General features: G+C 34.8%; 1 protein-coding gene across 4 annotated transcripts in view; it reads left to right on the forward strand.

The window, feature by feature from the left end:
- LOC123313350 (casein kinase I) overlaps nucleotides 1–12,514 on the forward strand; it is a 47,901-nt gene that overhangs the window by 32,686 nt on the left and 2,701 nt on the right. The window contains exons 5-8 of one of the 4 annotated variants that reach the window (XM_044898208.1): nucleotides 356–596; nucleotides 7,789–8,020; nucleotides 8,957–9,010; nucleotides 12,068–12,388. In XM_044898208.1, coding sequence (XP_044754143.1) covers nucleotides 356–596; nucleotides 7,789–8,020; nucleotides 8,957–9,010; nucleotides 12,068–12,072 — 532 coding nt within the window. In that variant the 3' untranslated portion in view covers nucleotides 12,073–12,388. Of the gene's footprint in view, nucleotides 1–355; nucleotides 597–7,788; nucleotides 8,021–8,956; nucleotides 9,011–12,067; nucleotides 12,389–12,514 lie in introns of those variants that run through there. The other 3 variants (XM_044898207.1, XM_044898210.1, XM_044898209.1) reach the window with 3 other exon arrangements.

Here is a 12,514-nt window from a genome sequence, read left to right on the forward strand (position 1 = left end):
TCTTAGGGTTTTAGAAACACATTCGAAACACAGATGGCGCTCACATCACTTTGGTCGCTTCGTTTCCCATATTTCTAATCTATAATCTTTGACAACGATATTATCAGGTGAAACTTTACCTCCCAACTATTTTTACATTGAAAAGTCTTTCTATTCGAATGATAATTTGTATATCTGTTGTACTGTTTGAGCTTGGAGTAACTTATTTTCTTCAATACTTCTCTTTTTTTCGATCTTCCGAACTGAACCGGAAGACTATAGACGGTAACACTTAAGCCATCCCCGACGTCTAACATGACGTAAAATACCCGTTAAAAATTGCCTCTCCCAATAATTCCCATCGTTATTTTTCCAGGTTGCACATCTGCTACCGCGAAGACAAGAACTTAACCGGCACCGCTCGTTACGCCAGCATCAACGCCCACTTGGGCATCGAACAGAGTCGTCGCGACGACATGGAATCTCTCGGCTACGTGCTGATGTACTTCAACAGAGGCTGCCTGCCGTGGCAAGGACTGAAGGCAGCAACAAAGCGACAAAAGTACGAGAAGATCAGCGAAAAGAAGATGAGCACTCCCGTGGAAGTACTGTGTAAGGTGAGGATGTCCGTCGTTTAAGAAATCGAATCGATTCTTTCCGGATATGAAATTAAGATGTCATTTATTAACGACTAGTAGGATATAAGGTCCGATCCACCTCTTCTCTCTTTTGCTCTTGCTCATTGTTACTTGCCGTTTTCCAACGAGGTAGCAGTTGTGATGCTCTGATGAGGTCAAATAAGGATGAAACCGTTAAAGCAATGTTTACCCCCAGTCGGTATAATGTAATAAGATTATTACATTAAAGTTATGTAAGCGACTTACACAAAGATAAAACGCATGCTAGAATCTCTTGGAAACCTCGCACCCTATCACTCTGGAGTTGGAGTAAGTATAAAAAAGACCAGCAATTGAAAAGGTCACGACCAACATTTCGGTGTGCATCAAGGCTTAAATCGTTACGTAACTTACGGAGGTATGTTATGCAAAAACGAACACGAAAGTTCGGTTTTCAATGGAGCAGGAATATCAAATCGATAATGAACTCTCAAACTTGTTTCAACCCCTACATGGATGCATTCCTTCCACAAGTTGGGATAAAAGGTCGACTTTCGCCCCTTGGTTACTGAAGAAGTATTATCTTTCCATTGACGAACATTCAAAAATGTGAAATTTTTCCTTATACAGGGAGAGTCTTTGACGTGTAGATACCTATATTTTAACGATGGGTTTATCTTGTTCACCCAAACATTTTTATTGACTATTTTACCTTTTTCTGTTCTACTGAAAAGATAACCTCTGGTATGTGTACAGAGTGGGCAAAATTCGTTGTGTACTGAGGGGATTCCGAGAACTACAGCAGTTTGAAGGAAACGGATGACACTTTCTTTAGCTCTTTTTCCATGACTAATCCAAATCTGAAAACAAAATCGACCTATCATTTTTAGATTTCGAGTTATAAACAAAAATTGAGATTTTGACGATTCCGAAAAGTTCTCATAACTTTTTTGTCTTTGAAGTTACAGATCTGAAACTTAAATCTTTTTAGGCACTTTCATACGTTAAATCTACTGACAAATAGTTATTTTTGTATCTAGAGCGCGAAATGCTACTTTGGTGATCGAGAACTGATTTTTTTTAACGAGGCGCAGCCGAGTTAAAAAAATAGTCGAGATCACCAAAGTATTTCGCGCATGAGATGCAAACAAAATTTTTTCTACAAACTTCAAAAATATTATTCTGAAATAAGTAACATGCTTAGCTTAATATGAAAAAGAGTATTGAAATTTTAGGATCAAGTGCTGTCACCTCTACGGCAGTTGCTTGCAAATCAAAAATGGATAGTCTTATCCAACTCCTAAATCTACGATATCACGAGCTGAATCTGAGTTATCTGGTTTAGGAATACCTAATTATTGGTTCGTGCACTGGCTGCACCATTAATGTTAACATTGTGAATAATAAAAAAAATTAGGTAGTGTTAAATTTTCTCACAATTTGAAAGCCTTAATTATTGTTATACATTAATAAATGAATGATTTCTTGGATTTTTGCTTGATTGAGGAACAAAAAGGTTGAGATATAAAAATCCCATATAGTTTACATGCAGTGTGCGAAGTAAGTATTTCGCACACTACTTCGCGCACGGTGTCATTGTAACGAAGGAAAATGAAAAAAAGGGTCACTTCGCATATTGTTGTCAATGCGCGAACCTTGTCATTTTTTGTAGAAAAAGATTTTTTTCCAATTCAAAAACAACTAATTCAATAAAAGTTTGCATTTAAAAAAATTTAAGTTCAACTTTTGATTAGAAATGGAAAAATATTTTGAGCTCATTAGGGGATTCTACATAAAAAAGTAACTTTAGGAAATTGTCGAACTCAAAAACGAAGTATCGTAGGAGGCTGCGCTTTTCACTATTCTTTGTTTCTCCGAAAAAGAGCTCGGAAATGTGTCATCCGTGTTCTTCTAGCTGCTATAGTTCTCGAGATCCTCTCAGTAGACAACGAATTTTGCCCACCCTGTATAGTGATCTATTGATATTTATGAAGATTCTATGATTCCCCTGCTTCACAGATTCACAGTTGTTTTTAATTTTTGAATATCGAAATGGTTAAATATTCATTCAACTTTTTAGAGTTGGGTTTTTTGAATTCCTGGTATTTTTATGCTAGGCAATGGTCATTAATAAAATAACTGAAGGATGTGGGTGGAATTTTGTGTTCAAAAAGTGTCTCCCGTCTCTATGATAAGTAGAAAATTAACAAATAATTGGATTTGCTCAGTAGAAATTTTTTGTAACGCCATCCGTATCCAAGATAAAGGGCGTTGAAGAAAAAAAGAATTATTGCAAGAAAGGAAAGCCCTCAATCCTAACTTTTTAACATGTTTCATCTATGGGGTCTCATTTACGCGACAAAAATTTGTAATCACATAATTAATACTAATTATCAATAATAATTAATAAAATTAGTCCAAGAATCCCAATATTCTTTCATTTCATCTAACTAAATGGACGATAACCTAAGAACAAATAATTAATAACTTCATCATAACTTTATACCAGCATAAGTTACCACTTTTTCTTCCAGTATGACAGAAAAATGGTGAAATTAAAAGGAACGGGTTCGATTTGTTAAAGAATTTGAGTGATACATACTCCCGTTTTATTCGATGAGAAGTACCTACTAATTCAATATATGTACGAGTCAATTACTCACCCTGTGTATGCCTAGTACTACCAGCTATTGGGAATTCCAAATAAGCGATACGCCTCCTGGTGTCAATTTTTGTAAATAAAAAGTTAATGCACTTTTGATTGTTTACATCGAGAAACGGAGAATATTTTGGTGTTTCAATAAGAGTTTTCATAAAAAATATAACTTAATCTGTTGAAAATATCTTAATCTACCTCGTGATAATGGGGAAAGCTTAGTGAAGTTTTCATAATTTGCATCCTTTGAGCAAATCTTCGATTACGACTTTTCTTTTGAAGATATCAGTTTTTACTATTTTCCACGATGAAATGAACGTTTAGTCAGGAACATATATATCTCGTCCTTATAGCATGGTGAAGATTTTGTACATTTCAAATTGGTTACGAAGGATAAAATTAACTAACCTGGATAATATAACCTCAAAATGACAGGATTTACACAAAAAGCAAATATGTTTCCCCCAGAAAGGACTCTTTCCACCTAGTAAATTGATATACGTATGAATTTCGATATCATTCACACAAGATTAATTCCAGTTCAACTTGGACAAGTTTTCTTAGCATCAATATTATAATTTTAGCCATTTTATATAATGGAGAACATATCATACTTGTGGCTCTACTGGCTCTCCATATAATCAATTTCGTTCTATTATGATAGTGTAAAGAGCCAAGAAGTTCGGATTCAAAAAATATTACTCTCTTTTATCAGCCGATTCAGAACATATCCGGATTTTTTTTCATAAATACAAATACTTCATGACATTTATCGACCTAAAATTGATAATACTTAACACACTTAAATCCGGTTTCGACAACCAATCTTCAAATTTGAGAAAAACAGCTATAAACTGAGAAAAAAGGATTTATTTGACGAAAATCTCAAAATCCCCTTTAAAACTGACAATGACTGCATTAACTGTTTACTTCGAAATGTCATCTCCATGTCGCATGTCGCTGCAATCTACATTTGAATTCCTAATCAGATCGTTTGATCAATCAAGAGAATATGTAACGGGACTGTGTCGCCAATGATTCCGGAGGAAATCGATCGCGCTCTATTAAAAGGAAAACTACCGTCTTACAGCGGCTATTATCTCGCAAGACAATGACCCAGAAAAATCGACAGCTCCAGTACGAAACCAGTAGAACAACCTGTTCATTTCTGTATGGTTTCATTGGCGCTCAAGTCTCGATTATTCCTCGCAGGATGTGGACTTTTTCAGGTTGCAGTACATTAGTCAAAACTGGTTTCAAGCAATCCGAAGTACATAACGCCAAAATAACCCCCCCGTCATTATCATCGTAGGAAGATAAAGTCGTGTGAAAATATTGAATTTGAGTACGTTTATCGATAACGCAAACAAGAAAATGCGTTCAATTTTCAGCGTTCGATTATGACGTACCATTGTTTATGAAGGAAGTTCAATAACAGCCGTCATGAATAAATATGAGATTTTATTTATAGTCGATAAGTTCGAGCAACGGTAATATACGAAATATACTATTAGGAGCTATAAATTACCTTCGTTTATTTAATGCTTTTCCTCTCGTTGGAAATTATCTTTCATATTCGTTTCAACGAAGAGAATACTACAATTCAAACCATAAGTTATTATCGATTTTATGCATTACCTCGATATTAAAAATTTCAACCTTATATGATGCGAGTTCTTGAGGTTTGCCTAAAATCGACATTAACTTATGGTTTGGAATCATTAATGAATTATTGAAATGTGTAATTCGTTAGTGTAATCTTGAACGAAAAAAAAATCAGGTGATTTTCACTACTCGTGTTTCGCATCACCGGGGCTTTTTCTGGTGGGTAAAGATAAAAAACGGTTCGATGATGTTCGATCCAAAAAATCAAATTACATGAACTTTTATAAGTCTATGCACTGGCCGCAGATCTTTTGAATTTGGTTCTGTTTGTTTATATTCGTTGTTTAATCGAACAATTTGTGAATTTGTATCAACGAGTGCCTATCGAGTAGTTCCAAATCTGAGTATTTTTTCAGCTAAATAATTTTCTAGTTAATATTTATATATTTTATTTCTATGATGAAACTAAGGGCATTACCATCGGTTATCTTTAGTAACCAGTAATTAAGCTGCGTTTGGACTTTCCAAAGCTTATTTTGATGTCGATAGTTGTGGGGAGAGTATGTACAACTTTCCCTTAGAACTAAGACCCAAGAATTATGACTAGGAATGTGATCACCCGAAGATGGAGAAGGATAATGAGAACTGGTCTTAACAGCAAGAATCTGATAAAAGCTATTAACACCTACGCTTGCTCGGCGCTGAGAGGTATTCATTTGGTATAATCTCTTGGACGACCACCGATTTAGCAGCTTTACGGAGAAAAATAAGAACGATGCTGACAAAACACTATGAACATCACCCCCAAAAGCTCAATAGAACGGACAGAGCTGCCACGACACCTTGGGGTGGAGGAATTGTTGATTTTTCCAACCGTATGTCTCAGGAAATTGAAGGACTTCGAAAAAATTCCAGAAACTGATTGGCTAACCTTTGTATGGAAGGCACCAGACGAGGTCAACCATGATTACGTCGACATATCTCCGTCGAACTACTGGTTGACTTCCAGAAGGTTGTTTCCCGATACAGAGGGCTTCATCCTCGCCATCCAAGATCAGGTGATTCCAACAAGGAACTACATGAAAAATATCGCCAAGGATACCTCGGTGGCGGACGACAGCTGTCGTTATGACTGTGCGACACATGAAACTATCGAGCATATCACCGGGGGATGTCAGAAGTTCGCAGGCACGCAGTACAAGAATAGACATGATGCTGTTGCCAAGATTCTTCACCAATAATTTGCAATAAAATACCAACTTTTGAAGTCAAAAAATGTTCCCTATTACAATTACCATCCGGATGCTGTATTGGAAAATGATCATCACAAGCTCTGCTGGGATCGCACGGTTCTTACAGACTGGAAAATAACTCACCATACACCTGACCTCATATTGTTGAATAGGGATGAGAACAAAGCACTATTCATCGTCGAGGCGATTCCAAATAATAACCAACACACTGAAAATTTTTCAAAACACAGATCTCGAGGAACAAACCAGGAGACATTGGAAGTTGAAAGAGATTAAGACCATCCCTTTTGTCATTTCATCTACAGGCCTAATACCGAAGAAACTACCAGAGAATTTGAGGAAACTTCAGTTGGACGAAAATATTCATAGCCATTCTGAAGGCGGTACTGCTGGGTACGCCGAGAACTGTACGCAAGTACATGGGGAATGCAGAGGAACACCGTCTGCTTCGACAGGAAGTGCGGGTGGATCAATAATCTAACCCACTGCAGGAAGCCGAGGAGCGGCCCTAACTCGACCTCCACCACCAGCCCGAAAACCTGGAAAGGGCTCCAACAGAACTTAATCCTTTTGATATCTGGGATAAGTAAATGTTCCTCTGGAGAGGAGTGTGAAAGCCGCAAGGCTAAAGTCATTATTTTTCTTCCTGATAAGCCTCGCTACCTTATACCGTCACGAGCCGTCCCTGAAATCCTGGTTTACAACTATGATTGTCATATTATTTAAAAAAAAAAACGCAAGATTCTGCTTGACCATTTGGAGAAGCCTTCGATATTATTGTAGAATTCGATTGAATTTTCTGAATGATTGTTGCACTCGCATTGAATTTCAAACTCATTAAAAACGTAAAGAACCGACAATTTTATCATGTGTTTTCCGTCAAGCGAGTTTCGTTTCGAATTGGCGAATACTGGCATGCCAAATAAGGTAACGAATGTCTAGTTTGATTTCGGTGACCGTCATCGGCTAGAATAATTAACGTCCCATAATGATTATTGGTGTGGTTTCATTTTTTTTTCTCATTAGAGGCCTACCTTGTTTGAACCTTAGGTCGTATTTTTATACGTGTTTCGTAGAAAATTGTTAGCAAAGTTATAAATAAGTGTGTTTACTTCATTATTCAACATTTTGGTCACTGTGCCCTCTCTGTATTTCAAAAAGTTGAACATTCTCTATCATATCCCTTCTGATTTTACTTTGATGCATTTCTGATTGTGCCTTGGAATGAGAGTGTTATCATTTCACAGAAATGTCTTAAATTTGCTAACTTGGATCCGAAACGTTGTCAAAGTCATTGATGAAAATATGTTTGAACCTCTAGGAAATCGAAAAGTTGAAAGTCCGAACTTGTTAATGAAAAAAAAATCAAGTGGATGGTTTCGAAGTTATAGGCATGTTCTATTCTTTCACAATATTCAAAAAACGATCCAATTGAAACGAAGCTCTGTTGATATTTGTGAAGCACCGATATAAAGACTTGTGCAAAATTTTATGGTAGAGTAAAATTAAGGAAAAATTCCACTAACATGAACTCTGCAACCCTCGGCAAATATTTTCTCCAGATGGTAGTCAAATTTTGCATGAAACTTCGAAACCATTTTTCGCTTTGTTGGTTATGCTGAATTTCTGCTTCTGTTTTTTTTTTTTTAATTTTTTTAATTAATCCTTTATATTACAGGGTTTTCCTGCCGAGTTTTCGATGTACCTGAACTATTGTCGCGGCCTGCGATTTGAAGAAGCACCCGATTATATTTATCTAAGACAGTTATTCCGCATATTGTTCCGTACCCTCAATCACCAGTATGATTATACCTTCGATTGGACGTTGCTCAAACAAAAGACAACCAACCCTAACGCAGTGGGTTCCTCAGCGCAACCCCAAACATCAACTGCAGTTGCACAGCCCCCAGGTATGTGATCTAAAGAAGTTAACTTCAGGTGTAAGTTGAAAAGTCTAGGATTTGATTATTTATTGAACCAGATTGAAAAGTTCTAAGAAGAACAAGTATATCAGTATAATTTATTCGATGGAAAACAATCAAATTAGAGACAAATAAATAAATGAAACCAAGGAAAAACGGCGAATAAAATTTCCAGACGAACTACTCAAGATTTTGTGTTCTATTTTTTATTTCACTATTAATTTTTCAGTAAGATAATAAAAAGTTATCTTTTTATTAATTCAATTATTTGCGTTACTGTTAAAAACAGCATCCTTAAACAAAGCCATTCGGTATGAGAATAATTTATGAAAAAATGTGGGAAATACTCAGTGCAGAGTGTAGTTCTCTCTGGCTTGTACTAAAATTGAGGATTTCACGCCATATTCAGAACTGATTGAAATCATTATAAATAATACCAGGCTATGAAAAATAAAAATTATTGACTTTCCCTGTTAGATTTCTGAGGTTTGAGAAAAGTTGTATAAATATTAAAAAGGAAATTTACTACAATCTTGAAAAATAAGTTTTTACAGATTACTTTAATGTTGGATTATGGCATTTTTTAATTTTTTATGGCTTTTGATCGACAAATTTCTCTCCCTCATTATAGTTATTTACTAATATTATTAATTTGTCACTGGACCTTTCAATTCTACTTATTTTCTTTATATAAATTGGTTTACTTCCCAAAAAATAAAGGATCTATTAAATCTCGGAATGATGGTATAAGGTTTTTTGATTTGTCAACATGGCACGATAAAATTAGTGAAAACAATTTTCTCCAAAAGTATTTCTTACACTAATATTAGTGACTATCACGTCTTGAATTCTTGGGAGAGCCTATATTTGACCCGTTAATAAATCCCTCTGGCAGTACACTCATTTTTAACCCCTCCTTTTCAGTGAACCGTGACAAAAAAGAACAAGATGAAAAGAACAAGCAGATAAATTCGAAAGGTACAGGACACTGATCATTTCTGAAAATCTTTATGCTTTAAGATAGTGAATTTTTTGATAATCTCTTCTACCCTGTCTGAAATTCAGTTACTTTATATATGATTTTTGGTTTCTTCATCCTCATTATCGAGTATTCAGGATTGCGGGTGGGGTGGAAATAACTGAGAGTAATGTGCACAGTTTGGTGCTTATCGAGATATATGTTTTGGAACACATTTTATGACGAAACTTTATTGGCAAACAGAACTTGACGAGAGTTGATGCGAAGTTCTAGATTTGGTTCTCATTTAATATTGCACTCACTATCATGTGTCCAATATTGCATACAGGGTGCTTCACAGAAAGTGTCCACTAGAAGTATCAGGAAACCCGAAAGCTTTTTCCCTAATATTTTCTAAACGATTTTTCTCTGAAACTATTTATCCTATCGATATAATTCAAAAAGGCTATTCGAAATTTTCTTTATAATGGAAGATCTTCAATACCAAATGACCCAATTCTTCGGATAATCAATGTTGAATTTGTTTTGAAGTACTATTAGTTTCAATGGCTATTTCCTTCCCTTTATGATGATGTCATCAGTCTCTACTATATTCCATCGTATTTACTCGAAATTCTAGTCCAATTGTAAACCCTTTTCAACGATCGATTTCTGGAATAGAAATATGTAATCTAGAATCTAACATAACACACATCTAGGTTATTTTCTTCTCTTCACGATGATGTTAATCTCGGCTATATCACATCATATTTACCTCAAGATTCCAAACCCTTTTAATCTCCTAAGATGGCCGAGGCGCGCGGCGTGAAGGGACTCTTAAAATATAGGGTGTATTTGAAAAAATTACTTCTTCGTGTTTAACTACCACTCTTAATTAGAGTCAATTTTGAACCTCCCTAAGAAACATTCTGACAAACTCAAAGAACAAGTAGAATCTAGAAACTATTCTCCGAGGATGTTAGAATTTCTAACTCTGTAGCTTCTCTCAGTAGGAAGTTATAACAATTCATTCAAGACTTATTTTTTGACAAATTCTTAAGAACCTTGGGGTTTAAGTATGGAGAGGTTGAAGTTAACCATAGTTGAAATTTTATGGAAAATCCAAAAATATGATGAAATATACCTTCAAAGGCGAGGTTTTTTTTTAACAGAAAGTAGAACTGGTCATAATAATAAAGCCTTTCAAAATGAGAAAGTTAAAATGAAATTGAAAATTATTACTGAAATAGATCCTAATATGACCCTGGATCATTTATTATCTGAATTAACGCAAGTCAATGGGAAAAAACTAATCTCGTAATGACTGATTCAACCATGGTTTTATTCAGGATACTGACCCGTTCGATTTTTACGTGGGAATGATTGCCGAATTTTTCTCATTATTCAGTAAATTGAACGATTTTTAGAAATGGCTCATTCGGATACCATCTGACAGAAAAATACTTTGAGCCAAGTATAAAAAAATAGAACATTAGTTCAAAATCTCACCAGTAAAATTCGTCTAAATTATTCATAATTTTTTTCATGATGGTCATCACAATCTTCTTATTGTTCGAACCCTCCAATAACCGTAAAAATCGGATGACGATAATAGCACTTTATCGACATAAGCATTTTCAATAAACTGTCTCAATTTTCTACAGTTTATTCACCCTAAATCGCACGATACAACAATTTTTTCAACTGACCTGATGCAACTAATCAGATAGACTCTGAAGCACTGAACCATTCATTGTCCAGCCATATGTTTATGTTTTGTTTCGTCTTTCCGATGCCGTAGTCACCTTTCACATTCCCGCACTTGAAATTTTGTCGAAATTCCAGGGGTTGTAACTCAGCCATCCTGAATATTTTATATAGATATTTTTTGGTGAAATGGCTTATTTTGATGACTTCTACCTTCTGTCGAAAAAACCTGACCTTTGAAAACAACCTGTATAGTGTCCCTTTTGAAATAACAAAGTTCTGCTCCATTTCCGGTGTTACCGGAGTTACCACCGAGGAGAATATTTTGATTGATCTCCAAAGAATATGATGGACCTCACATCTAAGAATATTTTAGTTCAATAGATCCCTTGGCCATTAATTATGATCCACAAATATTCGGTTCATTCGGTTTTCTAGAAACTTCTAATGGACACTTTGATTCCAACACCCTGTATCCCTGTTCGAGATGAAATTTTACTGAATGTGTTCACTACAAAGGCATCAGTTCTTTCCTCCAACTATATAGTGGTTGTTTAAGGAAAGTAATGATTGATTTTGTTCGAAATTTTTTTTTTCAACTTGATTTTCTTAGCTTCAGTTGTAATTCATCACTGTAGCAATTCTACTGTAATATTAAGTTGGATTCAGTGACATTATCAGTACTTTGAATTAGCGAATGATTGGTGGTGTCTTGTTAAAAATACATATTACCAAGCCATCCATCCTGTATATTGTTTGATTCACTGAAACTAACTATTTTTGTTGCTTCAATTCGTTTTGTTCAGTATAATTACACATTTATCATTTTATTTCGTTCCGAATAATCATGAATTCCAAAAGTACCCTTGCTTCATGTGAACTTCTTCAACAGAGTGCACTATTTATAACTTCCCCCTTCAATAAAAAAAAATTGAATTTACTAAGAACAAAAACTTTTTGATGTGAGTAAAGCTTCAGTATTTCTATTCTACACATGTTCTCTTGTGAGTGTGCTATATATTATGAGTATTCTGGAAAAATAATTGCATATCTCAGTCAATATATTCCAAACAACAGTTCAAAATCATTTAAACTCCATAGTATATAGCAGATTTACTTTTTCCTCTGAAAAAGTTACGCATCAAAATACTTCCCCCATACAATTTGTTTGCATGTATTTCACATCAGAAGCATTCTTTGAAATCGTGCATGTTTTCTGATATGAGAATTTCAGATTTCCTATCCATTTTAGTTATTTTTCTGTAGAACCTCTGTTTCTGATGTGTAATTCATGAGTTTTTTGAATTGATGTATCAATTCTTTCAAGGCCAAATAACCTAATCCTATATATTCATTAAAACTAATTCCAGGTTAAAGAGCGCATTACCGATGCTCCCACATTTTTCATGAGTGGACCAATAAGAACTAACCCGAGCCTTTAATCCATCATTAATGTTAGTTTTCATTGTCTATTGTCAGTATAAATTGATAAAAAAATTGTCAATTTGTTGGAAAATGTTTTCGATTCAATATTACTCATTCAAAATTCACCCAGAATAAAGTATATTTATTTGGAATGTGGATGTGAAATTTATTGGATAGTTTTATTTGGTATTGTAAATAGAGATAGTTTACAGAATTTCTTGTATGATTTTATTTGATGGCTTGAATAAAAAGAAGTTTGCAAAGGAGTTAACAGACGTGTCGATTTATTTTATTGTCACTCCTCCATCCGTGTTTTCAAAAGACATTTTTAATTCTAAGCATTAGTTCATCGGCCGTAAAAACGATATGCGATGTTTCATCTATTATTCTAT

The sequence above is a fragment of the Coccinella septempunctata genome, chromosome 5 (assembly GCF_907165205.1).
Source record: "Coccinella septempunctata chromosome 5, icCocSept1.1, whole genome shotgun sequence".
Classification (NCBI taxonomy): Eukaryota; Metazoa; Arthropoda; class Insecta; order Coleoptera; family Coccinellidae; genus Coccinella; species Coccinella septempunctata.